Consider the following 20,950-nt stretch of genomic DNA (forward strand, 5'->3'; position numbering starts at 1 on the left):
GACAGACAGTAGCCCTCTGGGCTTCCAACATGGCCCCTATAAGACAGACAGTAGCCCTCTGGGCTTCCAACATGGCCACTATAAGACAGACAGTAGCCCTCTGGGCTTCCAACATGGCCACTATAAGACAGACAGTAGCCCTCTGGGCTTCCAACATGGCCACGATAAGACAGACAGTAGCCCTCTGGGCTTCCAACATGGCCACGATAAGACAGACAGTAGCCCTCTGGGCTTCCAACATGGCCACTATAAGACAGACAGTAGCCCTCTGGGCTTCCAACATGGCCATAAGGGTCTTTAATCTTGAGTTTTTGGTCGTCAGCCTAAATAAATTCAAAATGGTGCATTTATCCTCAGTGTGCGGAGATTACTTTTCATTTAAACATTTCACTCCTTGTAAATGCCAAACAAATGACACGGAAGTACAAGGAGTGAAATGTTAGCCCAAAACGGGTCTGGATTTCAGGCTAGGAAATAGCTCCTTGGGGATAGCTAGTGGCAGGTCAAGCTGATAATCAGTCGACTGTAACACGTCAAAGACAGGCAGACATCTGAAATCCACTCTTGTGATTAAAAAAAAACCACAGATACTCATAGGATTTGATACATCCTCCCTCGTCTTCTTCAACCTCAATGGGGATCGGTGTCCCTAAACCGGGACAGTTGTTGCTCAACATGCGACAATGGGACTAGAATGACATCGTAAACAAAGGCCAATTCCCAGGACATAGACATGTCTTATTCGGGCTTAAATTATTGTTAATCTAACTGCAGTGTCCAGTTTACCGTAGCTATTAAAACATAGTGCACAACAACAAGATACTTTTATCACGGCAACTGGTTTGATACATTCACCTCTGAAGGTAAATCATGTACTTACATTCAGTAATCTGGCTCTGATTTGTCACTCTGTCGTCCCAGAGATAGGGAGGGTCCCCGGCTGGGATTAAAAATAAATATATAAATATAGGACAAAACAAACATCACGACAAGAGAGACCGAAGACAACAAGGCAGCAACACATGACAACACAGCATGGTAGCAACACAACATGACAACAACATGGTAGCAACACAACATGGTAGCAACACAACATGACAACAACATGGTAGCAACACAACATGGTACAAACATTATTGGGCACAGACAACAGCACAAAGGGCAAGAAGGTAGAGACAACAATACATCACGCAAAGCAGCCACAACTGTCAGTAAGAGTATCCATGATTGAGTCTTTGATTGAGGAGATTGAGATAGATGTTGTAGCACTTGGTCCCCTTCTTGATTCTGCTCCAGTAGCTCTCCTGTTTCTCCTGCGCCTTGTCCATGGTCAGTCTCACCTTGATTGATAACAGGAATAAATGACAAGAGTGTGCAAAGCTCTCATCAAGGTGGCTACTTTGAAAAATCTAAAATATATTGTTATTTTTTTAACACATTTTTGGTTACTACATAATTCCAAATGTGTTATTTTATAGTTTTGATGTCTTCACTATTATTCTACAATGTAGAAAATAGTTTACATTCTTTTTTTTAAAAACTTGAATGAGTAGGTGTGTCCAAACTTTTGACTGGTACTGTATATTCACATAACCAAATAATAGACTAAAACACACAATAAAGGTCTATAGTAGCCTCAACAACACTCTCTGGGGTAGTGCCATGGCGTAGCCGGAGGACAGTTGGTTTCCGTCCTCCCGTTGGTACATTGACTTCAACAGATAACTTAGGAGACTCATTTTTCTCACTCCCTTCCATACACTTACACAGTAATTATGATGACTTCCGGAGGACGTCCTCCAACCTATCAGAGCTCTTGCAGCATGAACTGTCGTTAGCTGACGTTAGCTAATATGGTGACAATGATGAAGGCTGTGTGTAGCGGTCATGGTATGAAGGTTTGGCTTTGAAAGTTTGTTTCTGTCCACAAGCCAAGGGAAAAGGTGAAACGAGACTGCTATGAAAGTGAACTGTGTGGATGATTAGGGATGTATTCATTCCGACAATTCTGTTAAAAACGTTTCTTAAACGGAAGGAAGCAGAACGAAACGGGGATAAACGTACCTGCATTTGTCCAATAGAAACTCTTGTTTGCAACTGTTGGACTAATGATTACACCCTAGATCAGCTAGATGCAGGCAAGAGTGTGCAAGGAGTTATTGAATGCGTCACTATCTGTCATCTTGATGATGCCAATTTGTCTCTCGAACATTATAAACTTCCATTCGCAGGCTAGGTTGTAGCAACCTCATGATGGATATAGTGAACATTTTATGTAGTAGCCAAACACCCATCGATGTTACATTGAGCCGGGTGAATGGAATATGAATGACAGCCATCCGATATGCTGCTATAGAGATAAACCCATGATTAATAGGTCATAATAATCGTCCTCCCTAATCTTAAACGGCACCAACCGCCACTGGTGTACGGTGACGTTTTAGGCTCCTTTAGTCCAATATTGGGCTCGGCCGTAACTAGTTAACACAGCCACAAAGTCGTCAACCCCACTTATTTCTGAAATGTGATATTAAGCCCACCTTTATCCGCACTGATAACCTTATGCCTAACCCTAACCTTAAATTAAAACCAAAAAGCCCCCCCCAATACATTTTGTACGATTTAGCCATTGTTGACATTGTGGCTGTGGTAAATAGTGGGAACCCTTACGTGCCTTTTGTTTACACGCTTATCTGCCCTCTCATTGGCTAGAATGGTCCCACCTGATCTTGCCCCCTTCTGCCTGCCTTTTCCATCGTTGTTAGAGTCGCTACTCGACTATCTGATTTTTTTTTAATGGATCATCTGGGGTGTCGCCTTTCTAACAAAGACAGTACAGCCACAGAGTTTCGTATTTGGTACAGGTTTGGAGTAGTGTAATTTAACATGTACGATAAAGCCTCATCCCTTAGCTACATTGTACAATTCAAATAAGCGTTTTGTTTTGGGTGACTACAGCGCCAGCGACAGAACGCTAAAATAGAGACATTGTAATTGAGCGTGGCGTTAAAGCGTGTAACCCGCCCAGCCGCCTTCAGATATGTCATTATATTTAGAAACAGTGCATTGTAAAACAAATTACACACAAGCTCGCCTTTCGGTGAGCTCAGGCCATCATTATATTGACATCGCATCATTGTGGCTATATCGTTTAAAAAAAAAAACATGTAAACAAAAACGACATAGCTTTTTGGTCTTAATTTAAGGTTAGGCATAAGGTTAGCAGTGTGGTTAGGTTTAACATCAGATGTTAAGAAAATAATTGTAGAAACATACATCGTTTACCCATAATTTTGACTTTGTAGCTGTGGTAATTAGTGACGGCCAATCGCCATGGAGGGCATCATCTACTACTGCTTACACTGAGCGTACAAAACATTAAGAACACCTGCTCTTTCCATAACAGACTGACCCGGTGAAAACTATGATTCCTTATTGATGTCACTTGTTAAATCCACTTCAATCAGCGTAGATGAAGGGGAGGAGACCTAGGATAGGATAAGTAATCCTTCTCACCCCCCCCCTTTTAAGATTTAGATGCACTATTGTAAAGTGACTGTTCTACTGGATGTCATAAGGTGAATGCACCAATTTGTAAGTCGCTCTGGATAAGAGCGTCTGCTAAATGACTTAAATGTAAATGTAAATGAGACAGGTTAAATAATATTTTTTTTAAACCTTGAGAGAATTGAGACATGGATAGTGTGTGTGTGCCATTCAGAGGGTGAATGGGCAAGACAAAATATTTAAGTGCCTTTGAACGGGGTATGGTAACAGGTGCCAGGCAGCAGGCGCACCGTTTTGTGTCAAGAACTGCAACGCTGCTGGCCATTTTAGCATGGGCAGTGCAATTGAGGGTTTCGGCCATTTTCCCACCATTTTAAAGTAGTCAAAGTTGTCACCTGGGTGGGTATTCTCGTGGGCTGTAGCCTCAATGGAGCTGACCATGCTGTCACAGACGCTATAATGGCACAGATATAAAGATGGGTCCTCTACTTATCTCTGGTGTCCCACCCAGTTGACTACTTCAAAATGGTGAAAGTCCTCAATGGCTCTGCCCATGCTAAAACAGGCTTTTGGGCACTAGAGTCCTCTATCTATCTCTATGGCCCGAGTGGCCATACAAATGTGTTATACATTGTCCAATATTGGCTAATAGTAGGCTAGGCCTTTTCTTAAACTTAAAGAATTGGTATGGGAAGGAGGAGTTTTCCCCAAACCAAACTGGCAACCATTAGAAAGCTCATCATCAGACTCGAGTTTCTTTATCATACTATAGGCTATTAAATCAAAGCAAATTTTATTTGTCACATACACATGGTTAGCAGATGTTAATGCGAGTGTAGCGAAATGCTTGTGCTTCTAGTTCCGACAATGCAGTAATAACCAACGAGTAATCTAACTAACAATTCCAAAACTACTACCTTATAGACACAAGTGTAAAGGGATAAAGAATATGTACATAAAGATATATGAATGACTGATGGCACAGAGCGGCATAGGCAAGATACAGTAGATGGTATCGAGTGCAGTATATACATATGAGATGAGTATGTAAACAAAGTGGCATAGTTAAAGTGGCTAGTATATACATATACATATGAGATGAATAATGTAGGGTATGTAAACATTATATTAAGTAGCAATTTTTCCCATCAATTCCCATTATTAAAGTGGCTGGAGTTGAGTCAGTGTGTTGGCAGCAGCCACTCAATGTTAGTGGTGGCTGTTTAACAGTCTGATAGCCTTGAGATAGAAGCTGTTTTTCAGTCTCTCGGTCCCAGCTTTGATGCACCTGTACTGACCTCGCCTTTTGGATGATAGCGGGGTGAACAGGCAGTGGCTCGGGTGGTTGTTGTCCTTGATGATCTTTATGGCCTTCCTGTGACATCGGGTGGTGTAGGTGTCCTGGAGGGCAGTTAGTTTGCCCCCGGTGATGCGTTGTGCAGACCTCACTACCCTCTGGAGAGCCTTACGGTTGTAGGCGGAGAAGTTGCTGTACCAGGCAGTGATACAGCCCGACAGGATGCTCTCGATTGTGCATCTGTAGAAGTTTGTGAGTGCTTTTGGTGACAAGCCAAATTTCTTCAGCCTCCCGAGGTTGTGCAAGGTATATATTCACCATAAACCTAAGCTTACTCAAATCTGAGAAACAATTATTTTATTATAATGGTTGCAAGGTTGGGAAAATCTCCTATTTGGGAGTTATTTTATGTTATAGGTGAACAGCATTATTTTAAAATATGTTTTAAATACCCTATTGGAATGAAAGGGTCTCACACTTGATAAATGGGATCGTGCACCCGCATCACATTAATATTTGATAACCATCATTCAGTGCCACTTATCAGGAGCCTGTCGCTATGACAACGAGCGGAAGGCGGGGTTTGCCAGCTCTACTATAGTATCTCGAGCTCCTCTTGGCATCACGCTCCCAACACCACCCGGTGCAGATATCACACATTGAAAGAAAGGAGAGGGGGAATGGCAGAAAAGGACAACAAGAAAGAAAATGTAAGTTTAAGTTTATTTTAGATTGACGTATATTGTCATTTCGTGATTTTTCAAATGAGATTATTAGGTTATCACAAAACAACTGAATGCAACTGTTTTTTTTCTTCTTATTCACATAATTACATTATATTGAATAAAAATGAAATCCATTTACCCGAATTGAATAATTGGTAGCAGTAATAGTGCATACTGAATTGTAGCATGTTGTTTAGTGCTAAAGTTCGCCTGGAGCATTCTTAGAATTCTGAAAATCAATCATCAATTAAGACTGATCAGCTATTTCACTTATTTCAAAGAACCCCCACCTTCCAATCGATAAAGAAACAATGTATTGTCAACGGCGGCTGTCATTCAGCTAGCCAATGTGGTGATATCTAAGAATAATATTATGTATATGTTGCATGTAGCCTTATTTCCAGCCACTGTGTTTCAGGAGGAATATGTCGGGACAATAAAAGGTGGGCTGCGGCCCACGATGAGACTGGTTGTCATGGGTATTGTTAACAAGAAGCCTCAGAGGTTGGTAAACAGACACCTGCTTTCAATGTCTCTTCTGTAGCCTAAGGAAATGAATTGTTTGATTTACCGTTTTAAATCTGAGTGTGACGTGAGTGAATGAATGGACCGTCTGCGTTTGACATTTGCAAGTCCATCGCCAAGGCAAGCACAGAGACAATGGGAGGATTGTGCAGCGCATCACACCGTGTAGTTGAGTTGAGATCAGGAGGGATTGAAGATACTGCTATATCGAGATCCTATAGCTCTGGGCAATTTTCAGAATACTGCAAGAGAAAATAAATATCTAAGAGTGCAAATTGTAGAATATCATTCCATGTAAAGCTTTTGAGCTTTCTGGTTTAGCAACCATGCAACAGGATTTGAACTCTCTTTCTTCACATCTTTCTTCACTCTCTTTGTCGTCGGGAATATTTCTCTAATTGACTAATGTATTGTTTAATTCAATACTTGGGAAAAAAATGTCAGAACCCACGAAGTGTTCGGTGAGCTGACCTCTCTGCTAGGAGCTCTGTGCGGAGATAAGATCATTTATCCCCTATTTATCTATGGGATGGAGTGGATGACGAAGAATATAAAACAATCTCAGTTCTAATGTTTGTATTTTAAAGTCACTATAGTGTTTTGATCCTTTGTGGCCTGCCCTGAAATACTTTCCTCTGTAAATGATTCAGCCCTATCTGATTACGGTAGCCTGGTACTGTACTCACAGCTTGTGGTAATGTCAAATAGACAGACGATGTCACTATTGTATCTCTCTGTAGCTGCCTTTTGTTTTGCTGTTTATTATTGTCAACATCAAATAATTTGTGGTTTAACAATGAAGTACCTTACTGTGATTGTTTTATTTGCAAAGAACCATTTCTCGAGCAATAATTTAGCTTGGACTGTCTGGGAGTGGCCTGAGTGGGAGGGAAAAACTGAAAACTAGCTGTTATTGGCAGAGAGGTTTGGAACTCTCTTTCTTATTGGTCTATTAACTAATTTACTGTGGTGATGTCACCAGGCAGGCCAAAACTCCATCCCAACAAAACAGGTTGAAACGTCATGCAGTCTTTACAAACAGCTCTTACATTTAAACAGCATTATATATATAATTTTCACAATTTCACAGTGTTATTTTACAACCTCATAGTGTGGGTAATAAATATATATAACACAGGAATATCACGTGTTTTGACAGAATGGTTTTTGACTGGTTCTTTAAATCAACAATGTTTAGATTGTTTGCCTGAATTCTACATTTGCACCACTGTTTATTCTGCCTAGCATGGTGGTGTCCCTGTCCAGTGATCCAGTTGAAGAGGACTTTGAGGGAGACGTGGGTTTGCAGGTAAAGGTCAACTTCCTGGCTAAAGCTGTGCAGAGGAACGCCCGTCTGGCTGGGAACTGGGGGACATCAGAGAACACCTTGTCATTCTTCCCCTTTGCTGCTGGGGAGCCCTTCAAGGTATAAAGCCTACTACACTCATAGGGACGGTACATTTATGAATATAGTTCTATAATCATACATACGTTAAAACACAGGCCTAGATATGTCTGGGAGTTGTTTAATACACAGGCCTAGATATGTCTGGGAGCTGTGTAAAACACAGGCCTAGATATGTCTGGGAGCTGTGTAAAACACAGGCCTAGATATGTCTGGGAGCTGTTTAAAACACAGGCCTAGATATGTCTGGGAGCTGTTTAAAACACAGGCCTAGATATGTCTGGGAGCTGTTTAAAACACAGGCCTAGATATGTCTGGGAGCTGTGTAAAACACAGGCCTAGATATGTCTGGGAGCTGTTTAAAACACAGGCCTAGATATGTCTGGGAGCTGTTTAAAACACAGGCCTAGATATGTCTGGGAGCTGTTTAAAACACAGGCCTAGATATGTCTGGGAGCTGTGTAAAACACAGGCCTAGATATGTCTGGGAGCTGTTAAAACACAGGCCTAGATATGTCTGGGAGCTGTGTAAAACACAGGCCTAGATATGTCTGGGAGCTGTGTAAAACACAGGCCTAGATATGTCTGGGAGCTGTGTAAAACACAGGCCTAGATATGTCTGGGAGCTGTGTAAAACACAGGCCTAGATATGTCTGGGAGCTGTGTAAAACACAGGCCTAGATATGTCTGGGAGCTGTGTAAAACACAGGCCTAGATATGTCTGGGAGCTGTGTAAAACACAGGCCTAGATATGTCTGGGAGCTGTGTAAAACACAGGCCTAGATATGTCTGGGAGCTGTGTAAAACACAGGCCTAGATATGTCTGGGAGCTGTGTAAAACACAGGCCTAGATATGTCTGGGAGCTGTGTAAAACACAGGCCTAGATATGTCTGGGAGCTGTGTAAAACACAGGCCTAGATATGTCTGGGAGCTGTGTAAAACACAGGCCTAGATATGTCTGGGAGCTGTTTAAAACACAGGCCTAGATATGTCTGGGAGCTGTGTAAAACACAGGCCTAGATATGTCTGGGAGCTGTGTAAAACACAGGCCTAGATATGTCTGGGAGCTGTTTAAAACACAGGCCTAGATATGTCTGGGAGCTGTGTAAAACACAGGCCTAGATATGTCTGGGAGCTGTGTAAAACACAGGCCTAGATATGTCTGGGAGCTGTGTAAAACACAGGCCTAGATATGTCTGGGAGCTGTGTAAAACACAGGCCTAGATATGTCTGGGAGCTGTTTAAAACACAGGCCTAGATATGTCTGGGAGCTGTGTAAAACACAGGCCTAGATATGTCTGGGAGCTGTGTAAAACACAGGCCTAGATATGTCTGGGAGCTGTTTAAAACACAGGCCTAGATATGTCTGGGAGCTGTGTAAAACACAGGCCTAGATATGTCTGGGAGCTGTGTAAAACACAGGCCTAGATATGTCTGGGAGCTGTGTAAAACACAGGCCTAGATATGTCTGGGAGCTGTGTAAAACACAGGCCTAGATATGTCTGGGAGCTGTGTAAAACACAGGCCTAGATATGTCTGGGAGCTGTGTAAAACACAGGCCTAGATATGTCTGGGAGCTGTTTAAAACACAGGCCTAGATATGTCTGGGAGCTGTGTAAAACACAGGCCTAGATATGTCTGGGAGCTGTTTAAAACACAGGCCTAGATATGTCTGGGAGCTGTGTAAAACACAGGCCTAGATATGTCTGGGAGCTGTGTAAAACACAGGCCTAGATATGTCTGGGAGCTGTTTAAAACACAGGCCTAGATATGTCTGGGAGCTGTGTAAAACACAGGCCTAGATATGTCTGGGAGCTGTTTAAAACACAGGCCTAGATATGTCTGGGAGCTGTGTAAAACACAGGCCTAGATATGTCTGGGAGCTGTGTAAAACACAGGCCTAGATATGTCTGGGAGCTGTGTAAAACACAGGCCTAGATATGTCTGGGAGCTGTGTAAAACACAGGCCTAGATATGTCTGGGAGCTGTGTAAAACACAGGCCTAGATATGTCTGGGAGCTGTGTAAAACACAGGCCTAGATATGTCTGGGAGCTGTGTAAAACACAGGCCTAGATATGTCTGGGAGCTGTGTAAAACACAGGCCTAGATATGTCTGGGAGCTGTTTAAAACACAGGCCTAGATATGTCTGGGAGCTGTGTAAAACACAGGCCTAGATATGTCTGGGAACTGTGTAAAACACAGGCCTAGATATGTCTGGGAGCTGTGTAAAACACAGGCCTAGATATGTCTGGGAGCTGTGTAAAACACAGGCCTAGATATGTCTGGGAGCTGTTTAATACACAGGCCTAGATATGTCTGGGAGCTGTTTAATACACAGGCCTAGATATGTCTGGGAGCTGTTTAAAACACAGGCCTAGATATGTCTGGGAGCTGTTTAAAACACAGGCCTAGATATGTCTGGGAGCTGTTTAAAACACAGGCCTAGATATGTCTGGGAGCTGTTTAAAACACAGGCCTAGATATGTCTGGGAGCTGTTTAAAACACAGGCCTAGATATGTCTGGGAGCTGTGTAAAACACAGGCCTAGATATGTCTGGGAGCTGTTTAATACACAGGCCTAGATATGTCTGGGAGCTGTGTAAAACACAGGCCTAGATATGTCTGGGAGCTGTTTAATACACAGGCCTAGATATGTCTGGGAGCTGTGTAAAACACAGGCCTAGATATGTCTGGGTATTTAACAGCTCCCAGCCAGAGAATACATACATTCCAGGTGACTACCTCATGAAGCTGGTTGAGAGAATGCCAAGAGTGTGCAAAGCTGTCATCAAGGCAAACGGTGGCTACTTTAAAGAATCTCAAATATAAAATATATTTTGATTTGTTTTATGGTTACTACATGATTACTACATATGTGTTATTTTAGAGTTGTGATGTCTTCACTATTATTCTACAATATAGAAAATAGTAAAAAAAAAAAAGAATAAAGAATAACCCTTGAATGAGCAGGTATTCTAAAACCTTTGACTGGTAGTGTACATCTACACTAATACATAGATCTACACTAATACATAGATCTACACTAATACATAGATCTACACTAATACACAGATCTACACTAATACATAGATCTACACTAATACATAGATCTACACTAATACATAGATCTACACTAATACATAGATCTACACTAATACATAGATCTACACTAATACATAGATCTACACTAATACATAGATCTACACTAATACATAGATCTACACTAATACACAGATCTACACTAATACATAGATCTACACTAATACATAGATCTACACTAATACATAGATCTACACTAATACACATATCTACACTAATACATAGATCTACACTAATACATAGATCTACACTAATACACAGATCTACACTAATACACATATCTAACCTTATACATAGATCTACACTAATACATAGATCTACACTAATACATAGATCTACACTAATACACAGATCTACACTAATACATAGATCTACACTAATACATAGATCTACACTAATACATAGATCTACACTAATACACAGATCTACACTAATACACAGATCTACACTAATACACAGATCTACACTAATACATAGATCTACACTAATACACAGATCTACACTAATACACATATCTAACCTTATACATAGATCTACACTAATACATAGATCTACACTAATACATAGATCTACACTAATACATAGATCTACACTAATACACAGATCTACACTAATACATAGATCTACACTAATACATAGATCTACACTAATACATAGATCTACACTAATACACATATCTACACTAATACATAGATCTACACTAATACATAGATCTACACTAATACACAGATCTACACTAATACACATATCTAACCTTATACATAGATCTACACTAATACATAGATCTACACTAATACATAGATCTACACTAATACATAGATCTACACTAATACATAGATCTACACTAATACATAGATCTACACTAATACATAGATCTACACTAATACACAGATCTACACTAATACATAGATCTACACTAATACATAGATCTACACTAATACATAGATCTACACTAATACATAGATCTACACTAATACATAGATCTACACTAATACACAGATCTACACTAATACATAGATCTACACTAATACATAGATCTACACTAATACATAGATCTACACTAATACATAGATCTACACTAATACATAGATCTACACTAATACATAGATCTACACTAATACACAGATCTACACTAATACATAGATCTACACTAATACATAGATCTACACTAATACACAGATCTACACTAATACATAGATTTACACTAATACATAGATCTACACTAATACACAGATCTACACTAATACATAGATCTACACTAATACATAGATCTACACTAATACACAGATCTACACTAATACACATATCTACACTAATACATAGATCTACACTAATACATAGATCTACACTAATACACAGATCTACACTAATACACATATCTACACTAATACACAGATACATAGATCTACACTAATACATAGATCGACACTAATACACAGATCTACACTAATACACAGTTACATAGATCTACACTAATACACAGATCGACACTAATACACATTTCTACACTAATACACAGATACATAGATCTACACTAATACATAGATCTACACTAATACACAGATCTACACGAATACACATATCTACACTAATACACAGTTACATAGATCTACACTAATACATCGATCTACACTAATACATAGATCTACACTAATACATAGATCTACACTAATACATAGATCTACACTAATACACAGATCTACACTAATACATAGATCTACACTAATACATAGATCTACACTAATACACAGATCTACACTAATACATAGATCTACACTAATACATAGATCGACACTAATACACAGATCTACACTAATACACAGTTACATAGATCTACACTAATACACAGATCGACACTAATACACATATCTACACTAATACACAGATACATAGATCTACACTAATACATAGATCTACACTAATACACAGATCTACACGAATACACATATCTACACTAATACACAGTTACATAGATCTACACTAATACATAGATCGACACTAATACACAGATCTACACTAATACACAGTTACATAGATCTACACTAATACATAGATCGACACTAATACACAGATCGACACTAATACACAGTTACATAGATCTACACTAATACACAGTTACATAGATCTACACTAATACATACAGGTAACTGCCAAAATGAGGGATACAAAGTATTTTGAAAGCAGGTGCTTCCACACAGGTGTGGTTCCTGAGTTAATTAAGCAATTAACATCTCATCATGCTTAGAGTCATGTATAGAAATGCTGGGCAGGACATTATTTTAGCTACCATGGCGATGCCTCCATAGGATGACAATGCCCCCATCCACAAGCCACGAGTGGCAACTGAATGGTTTGGTGAGCAGGAAAAGGATATAAACCATATGCCGTTACGCTCGCGGTCACCAGATCTCAACCAAATGTAACACTTACTGGGCTTAATCATACATACATGTCAGCCTACATTAATACACAGGCCAGCAGTCACACACAGGCCAACAGTCACACACAGGCCAACAGTCACACACAGGCCAGCAGTCACACACAGGCCAGCAGTCACACACAGGTCAGCAGTCACACACAGGCCAGCAGTCACACACAGGCCAGCAGTCACACACAGGCCAGCAGTCACACACAGGCCAGCAGTCACACACAGGCCAGCAGTCACACACAGGCCAGCAGTCACACACAGGCCAGCAGTCACACACAGGCCAGCAGTCACACACAGGCCAGCAGTCACACACAGGCCAGCAGTCACACACAGGCCAGCAGTCACACACAGGCCAGCAGTCACACACAGGCCAACAGTCACACACAGGCCAGCAGTCACACACAGGCCAGCAGTCACACACAGGCCAGCAGTCATGCTACAGTCACAGTCAGGTCAAGGTACAGCCTACAGTCATCCTACAGTATTAGATAGGCCTACAGTCATCCTACAATATTAGATAGGTCTACAGTCATCCTACAATATTAGATAGGTCTACAGTCATCCTACAATATTAGATAGGTCTACAGTCATCCTACAATATTAGATAGGTCTACAGTCATCCTACAATATTAGATAGGTCTACAGTCATCCTACAATATTAGATAGGTCTACAGTCATCCTACAATATTAGATAGGTCTACAGTCATCCTACAATATTAGATAGGTCTACAGTCATCCTACAATATTAGATAGGTCTACAGTCATCCTACAATATTAGATAGGTCTACAGTCATCCTACAATATTAGATAGGTCTACAGTCATCCTACAATATTAGATAGGTCTACAGTCATCCTACAATATTAGATAGGTCTACAGTCATCCTACAATATTAGATAGGTCTACAGTCATCCTACAATATTAGATAGGTCTACAGTCATCCTACAATATTAGATAGGTCTACAGTCATCCTACAATATTAGATAGGCCTACAGTCATCCTACAATATTAGATAGGTCTACAGTCATCCTACAATATTAGATAGGTCTACAGTTATAGACAGGCCTACTCTAATATATATATACCTGCACATCCAATAGTGTGTTTATTATTACAACACTCCTACACATAACTGATTATGTTTATTCCTGCTTTGACCCTGCCCAAGCTCTTCATTATAACCTCTCTCTCTCTCTCCTCCCTCTGTCTCTCTCTCTGTCTCTCTCTCTCTCTCCTCCCTCTGTCTCTCTCTCTCTCTCTCTCTCTCTCTCTCTCTCTCTCTCTCTCTCTCTCTCTCCTCCCTCTCTCTCCTCCCTCTCTCTCTCTGTCTCTCTCTCTCCTCCCTCTCTCTCCTCCCTCTGTCTCTCTCTCTCTGTCTCTCTCCCTCTGTCCCTCTCTCTCTCTCTGTCTCTCTCTGTCTCTCCTCTGTCTCTCTCTCTCTCTCTCTCTCTCTCTCTCTCTCTCTCTCTCTCTCTCTCTCTCTCTCTCTCTCTGTCTCTCTCTCTCTCTCTCTGTCCTCTCTGTCTCTCTCTGTCTATCTCTCTCTCCCTCTGTCTCTCTCTCTCTCTCTCTCTCTCTCTCTCTCTCTGTCTCTCTCTCTCTCTGTCCCTCTCTCTCTCTCTCCTCTGTCTCTCTCTCTCTGTCTCTCTCTCTCCCTCTGTCTCTCTCTCTCTGTCTCTCTCTCTCTCTCTGTCTCTCTCTCTCTCTCTCTCTCTCTCTCTCTCTCTCTCTCTCTCTCTCTCTTTCTCTCTCTCTCTCTCTGTCTCTCTCTCTCTCTGTCTCTGTCTCTGTCCCTCTCTCTCTCTGTCTCTCTCTCTCTGTCTCTCTCTGTCTCTCTCTCTCTCTCTCTCTCTCTCTCTCTCTCTCTCTCTCTCTCTGTCTCTCTCTCTCTGTCTCTCTGTCTCTCTGTCTCTCTCTCTCTCTCTCTCTCTCTCTCTCTCTCTCTGTCTCTCTCTCTGTCTCTCTCTCTGTCCCTCTCTGTCTCTGTCTCTGTCCCTCTCTCTCTCTGTCCATGCCCCCCCCCCCCTCCCAGATGGAGATAGTTTGTGAACACCAGCAGTTCCGTATCCTGGTGGATGGCCAGCCCCTGTGTGGCTTCACCCATCGTCTGTCTCCGCTGGCCTCTCTCACCGCCCTGCGAGTCTTTGGAGACCTACGGCTCACTAAGGTAGCATAACACCAGGAACAGACCCGGGGGGTCCCCAAATTACACCCTAGACTCTATACAGTCCACTACATTTGACCAGGGCCCTGGTAAAAAGTAGTGGACTATATTGGGAATAGTGTGTCACCTGAGACGGCCATTTCCCCACAGTTTAGTCAGACAAGGTATTGTGAAGATAGGCGGGCCAGGATATTAGCGTCGTAGAAGGTGGAGCATTTTGGTGATATCTTGATCCTTGTGAAATGTGAATGTTCGGGCACTTTTTGATTGCGACCAATAACACCTGCTCCTTAATAGTTGCGTGAAGTGCCTTCACTCTAGATTAGCTGTTTCTGGTTGTGACTGGGTGATTTTGACTACAGTTACTGAATGTAATCCATGTTAGTGATTGATTGATTGATTGATTGATTTCCTTAAGCAAACCATTTGATGGACTATATATATACACACTATACTACGTTGCCCTTGGGAACACAATATTTTTTAGATTAGGATAAATGAAATATGAAATGCTGCATTTGTGACTGCGTCTGTCGAGATACAATGTGAGATGAACGTGCATCAAAACATTTAAAATGTTCCTGAAAAAAAAGAAAACACACTCCACTAGTTCATGACGTTGCAGGTTTCCAGAGAAGCAAATTACCAAAACAAAAGCAATGTCTTTAATATGCTCCCACGTAATATAGCAGGGTGCCCAGCTCATTGCTTCTGTAACACCTATAGAATTATACTACTTTACTGCATGGCATCTGTGTTAGTCTGTGTTAGCTGTTAGGTCAACATATTGTCGTCTATTGTCGCCCTCGACATCACTGGACTGTAAAATCCTTTTAAACAAGCTGTCAAATCATCTTTAAACCATATTTAGTCGTTTGAAATAGATTGTTGTAGAAATTAACTTAAATAAAACAATTTTCCCAAATGATTGCGTTATCATATGTCCTGTAAAGAAGTGGGTCTGTGTGCGTTTTGTTAAATATTGTCCACAGCCACATACTTCTACAATGCATTATTACAACTAGCCAGGTCTATGAAGCAACGTAGCAATCCATCCAGTCAGGTCATCAATCACCTTATTATTGTGTTGCCAGACACATTATTTATGAGTAGTCCTGTAGTCTGTGTTGCCAGACACATTATTTATGAGCGGTCCTGTCCTGTAGTCTCTGTGCTGCCAGACACATTATTTATGAGCGGTCCTGTAGTCTCTGTGTTGCCAGACACATTATTTATGAGCGGTCCTGTAGTCTCTGTGCTGCCAGACACATTATTTATGAGCGGTCCTGTCCTGTAGTCTCTGTGTTGCCAGACACATTATTTATGAGCGGTCCTGTAGTCTCTGTGCTGCCAGACACATTATTTATGAGCGGTCCTGTAGTCTCTGTGTTGCCAGACACATTATTTATGAGCGGTCCTGTAGTCTCTGTGCTGCCAGACACATTATTTATGAGCGGTCCTGTAGTCTGTGCTGCCAGACACATTATTTATGAGCGGTCCTGTCCTGTAGTCTCTGTGCTGCCAGACACATTATTTATGAGCGGTCCTGTAGTCTCTGTGCTGCCAGACACATTATTTATGAGCGGTCCTGTAGTCTCTGTGCTGCCAGACACATTATTTATGAGCGGTCCTGTAGTCTCTGTGCTGCCAGACACATTATTTATGAGCGGTCCTGTCCTGTAGTCTCTGTGTTGCCAGACACATTATTTATGAGCGGTCCTGTCCTGTAGTCTCTGTGCTGCCAGACACATTATTTATGAGCGGTCCTGTAGTCTCTGTGTTGCCAGACACATTATTTATGAGCGGTCCTGTAGTCTCTGTGCTGCCAGACACATTATTTATGAGCGGTCCTGTCCTGTAGTCTCTGTGCTGCCAGACACATTATTTATGAGCGGTCCTGTCCTGTAGTCTCTGTGCTGCCAGACACATTATTTATGAGCGGTCCTGTAGTCTCTGTGTTGCCAGACACATTATTTATGAGCGGTCCTGTAGTCTCTGTGCTGCCAGACACATTATTTATGAGCGGTCCTGTAGTCTGTGTTGCCAGACACATTATTTATGAGCGGTCCTGTCCTGTAGTCTCTGTGTTGCCAGACACATTATTTATGAGCGGTCCTGTCCTGTAGTCTCTGTGCTGCCAGACACATTATTTATGAGCGGTCCTGTCCTGTAGTCTCTGTGCTGCCAGACACATTATTTATGAGCGGTCCTGTAGTCTCTGTGTTGCCAGACACATTATTTATGAGCGGTCCTGTAGTCTCTGTGTTGCCAGACACATTATTTATGAGCGGTCCTGTCCTGTAGTCTCTGTGTTGCCAGACACATTATTTATGAGCGGTCCTGTCCTGTAGTCTCTGTGTTGCCAGACACATTATTTATGAGCGGTCCTGTAGTCTCTGTGCTGCCAGACACATTATTTATGAGAGGTCCTGTCCTGTAGTCTCTGTGTTGCCAGACACATTATTTATGAGCGGTCCTGTAGTCTCTGTGCTGCCAGACACATTATTTATGAGCGGTCCTGTAGTCTCTGTGCTGCCAGACACATTATTTATGAGAGGTCCTGTCCTGTAGTCTCTGTGTTGCCAGACACATTATTTATGAGCGGTCCTGTAGTCTCTGTGTTGCCAGACACATTATTTATGAGCGGTCCTGTAGTCTCTGTGCTGCCAGACACATTATTTATGAGAGGTCCTGTAGTCTCTGTGCTGCCAGACACATTATTTATGAGCAGTCCTAAGGACACGTGACACACGGTTCGTGCCATGGTTGAAACTTGCACTCCTGTATATCTGAAATAATTGGACGGGTGAAACCTGCGTCTGACAGTCAAAAATGTTTTTGATCTTCAGAACATTTCTCTATAGCTGCCTCTTTTGTGTGTGTGTGTGGAATATAGCTACGTCAATGGAAACCTGCCTAGTGTTATCTAGTCACGCCCTCATTGGCTCTCTTTCAACGAACTACAGCTCTGGTTCACCTCAGAACACTTGTTACCAGGGTAACCGGGATGATGATACCAACAGGGAAGGAATGCATCCCAAATGGCACCCTATTCCCTATATAGTGCACTACTTTTGACCAGAGCCCCATAGAGTTCTGGTCTAAAGTAGTGCACTATATAGGGAATAGGGTGCCATTTGGGATGCGGACTAGATTACACTTTATGGCTCTATTTTATTGTTTGGGGGAAAAAAAGCACGTCTCATCTCGCTGTGGGTGTGACACACTTCTCCCGGTGCGCTGCATGTCTCCACCTGAATCACATTTCTGGTATGCGCGTACTGAAACCATAGAGTGATTTCAATGTTACACATAAGACACACACTAAGAACAATACACACGAAACACACGCTAAGAACAATACACACGAAACACACACTAAGAACAATACACATGAAACACACGCTAAGAACACAACACATTCCTAAACACACACTAAGAACAATACAGTTCACGTAACACACATTAAAAACAATACACACATAACACACGCTAAGAACATAACACATGAAACACACGCTAAGAACACAACACACTGAAACACACACATAAACACACACTAAGAACAATACACACAAAACACACATTAAAAACAATACACTAAGAACATAACACATAACACACGCTAAGAACATAACACATGAAACACACGCTAAGAACACAACACACGAAACACACACTAAGAACACAACACACAAAACACACACGAAACACACGCTAAGAACATAACACATGAAACACACGCTAAGAACAATACACATGAAACACACGCTAAGAACAATACACACGAAACACACGCTAAGAACAATACACATGAAACACACGCTAAGAACAATACACATGAAACACACGCTAAGAACAATACACATGAAACACACGCTAAGAACAATACACATGAAACACACGCTAAGAACATAACACATGAAACACACGCTAAGAACAAAACACACGAAACACACGCTAAGAACAATACACACGAAACACACGCTAAGAACAATACACACGAAACACACGCAAAGAACATAACACATGAAACACACGCTAAGAACATTACACATAAAACACACGCTAAGAACATAACACAACACACGCTAAGAACATAACACACGCTAAGAACATTACACATGAAACACACGCTAAGAACATAACACATAAAACACACGCTCAGAACATAACACAACACACGCTAAGAACATAACACACGCTAAGAACATTACACATGAAACATATAGGCCTTCTCACAGGAGAAATGCTTTATTTAATATTCAAAACAACACCATGTTGAATTATCTATTTACACGATTTAAAACCATTATTCCAAACGGTTAACTTTGTATGGTTACATTCATAGAATGTATAATTTATTGGAATCTTATACGCTAGAAGATTTGTATAATAGTTTGTTTAAAAACCTGTATTGGATTGGATGTATCAATAACAGTCTCACCTAAAACACTACGTTGACTTTATTTAACTCTGTCCTCTGATAGCTTCTATCCAGTCCATCCTCTCCTGTCTGCTGGGAGCCTGGATGTAGTAGTGAGTATCAAACTGAGTGATGATCTTCAACAGATTACCTTGGACTTTACCCTTCACACCTGTGTGAGAGAGAGTGAGAGAGTGAGTGAGTGAGTGAGTGAGTAAGAGAGTGAGTGAGTGAGTGAGTGAGTGAGTGAGTGAGTGAGTGAGTGAGAGAGTGAGTGAGTGAGTGAGTGAGTGAGTGAGTGAGTGAGTGAGTGAGTGAGTGAGTGAGTGAGTGAGTGAGTGAGTGAGTGAGTGAGTGAGAAGAGAGAGAGAATCAGCCTCCCCAGACTGACTGACTCACTGCTCTCTCTCTGGGTCATGTTCAGGAAGGACAAAACGTTTTGAAACAGAATGAAACTAGTCGGGTACAACCTGAACTTCAATGAGAACATTTGGATCAAGATGTTTTTACTAGTGTGCCCTACTGAACTCAACCCGTGCCTGTCACAGGCCAGTCCTATTGTGTTGTCAGCCACACCTGTACTGAAGCAAGACAGCTGTGTCTTAGGGCTGTCTGAGAGAGAGAGAGTGACTCAGTGTGTGTACGTGTGCATGTACGCGTGCGCTCGTTTGTGTTTGTGTGACTCACCTGAAGGAACACCGTTGTCGTCCAGAGCAGAGACCAGACAGCCTCGGAGAGAGAACCCGCCCACGGGACTGATGTCATCCTGATGTCATCAACAAGTGACATAACACAGGAAGTGGATGAGACAGAACACAAAGAACATGATGTCAATGCCCACAGAAGAAGACTGAAGAGAATGACAACCTGTGTGGAAAGATAGCCTGTGTACCAGTTTATTTGTGCGTTCTTGCCATAGCACAAATAGACACAGAAGAAGGGTGAAGAGAATGACAACCTGTATGGCAAGATAGCACAAATAGACTTGTACCCAGGCTATGGCAAGATAGCACAAATAGACTTGTACCCAGGCTATGGCAAGATAGCACAAATAGACTGGTACCCAGGCTATTGCAAGATAGCACAAATAGACTGGTACCCAGGCTATGAGTATATAGCTATAGTCTACAGCCATGTCACCTTACTGGGGTCATAGTAGTGAAGGTAACCAATAGTGACTCACCTTACTGGGGTCATAGTAGTGAAGGTAACCAATAGTGACTCACCTTACTGGGGTCATAGTAGTGAAGGTAACCTGGCTCTGATCGCAGCACAAACAGTCGAACCTTCCAGTTCTTTCTTTTGTGTCCCTGTATTTGAGGAAGACAGGAGACATGAAGAACAAAACACATGGTATGTAGACAAGTGTGGTT

At 41.7% G+C, this 20,950-nt stretch overlaps 2 protein-coding genes across 3 annotated transcripts in view; one reads left to right on the forward strand and one right to left on the reverse strand.

The window, feature by feature from the left end:
- Positions 1-5,324: 5,324 nt before the first annotated feature.
- The window catches only part of si:ch211-10a23.2 (Galectin-related protein A-like), a 56,118-nt gene continuing 40,492 nt past the window's right edge, over positions 5,325-20,950 (forward strand). The window contains exons 1-4 of one of the 2 annotated variants that reach the window (XM_052485466.1): positions 5,325-5,514; positions 5,948-6,033; positions 7,300-7,480; positions 15,020-15,154. In XM_052485466.1, coding sequence (XP_052341426.1) covers positions 5,485-5,514; positions 5,948-6,033; positions 7,300-7,480; positions 15,020-15,154 — 432 coding nt within the window. In that variant the 5' untranslated portion in view covers positions 5,325-5,484. Of the gene's footprint in view, positions 5,515-5,947; positions 6,034-7,299; positions 7,481-15,019; positions 16,077-20,950 lie in introns of those variants that run through there. The other variant, XM_052485467.1, reaches the window with a different exon arrangement.
- The window catches only part of plek2 (pleckstrin 2), a 10,117-nt gene continuing 8,549 nt past the window's right edge, over positions 19,383-20,950 (reverse strand). The window contains exons 7-9 of the mRNA XM_052485468.1: positions 20,804-20,887; positions 20,265-20,343; positions 19,383-19,749 (exon numbers count right to left, since the gene is read on the reverse strand). Coding sequence (XP_052341428.1) covers positions 19,622-19,749; positions 20,265-20,343; positions 20,804-20,887 — 291 coding nt within the window. The 3' untranslated portion in view covers positions 19,383-19,621. The remainder of the gene's footprint in view (positions 19,750-20,264; positions 20,344-20,803; positions 20,888-20,950) is intronic.

This window comes from Oncorhynchus keta, chromosome 29, assembly GCF_023373465.1.
Source record: "Oncorhynchus keta strain PuntledgeMale-10-30-2019 chromosome 29, Oket_V2, whole genome shotgun sequence".
In the NCBI taxonomy this organism is placed as follows: Eukaryota; Metazoa; Chordata; class Actinopteri; order Salmoniformes; family Salmonidae; genus Oncorhynchus; species Oncorhynchus keta.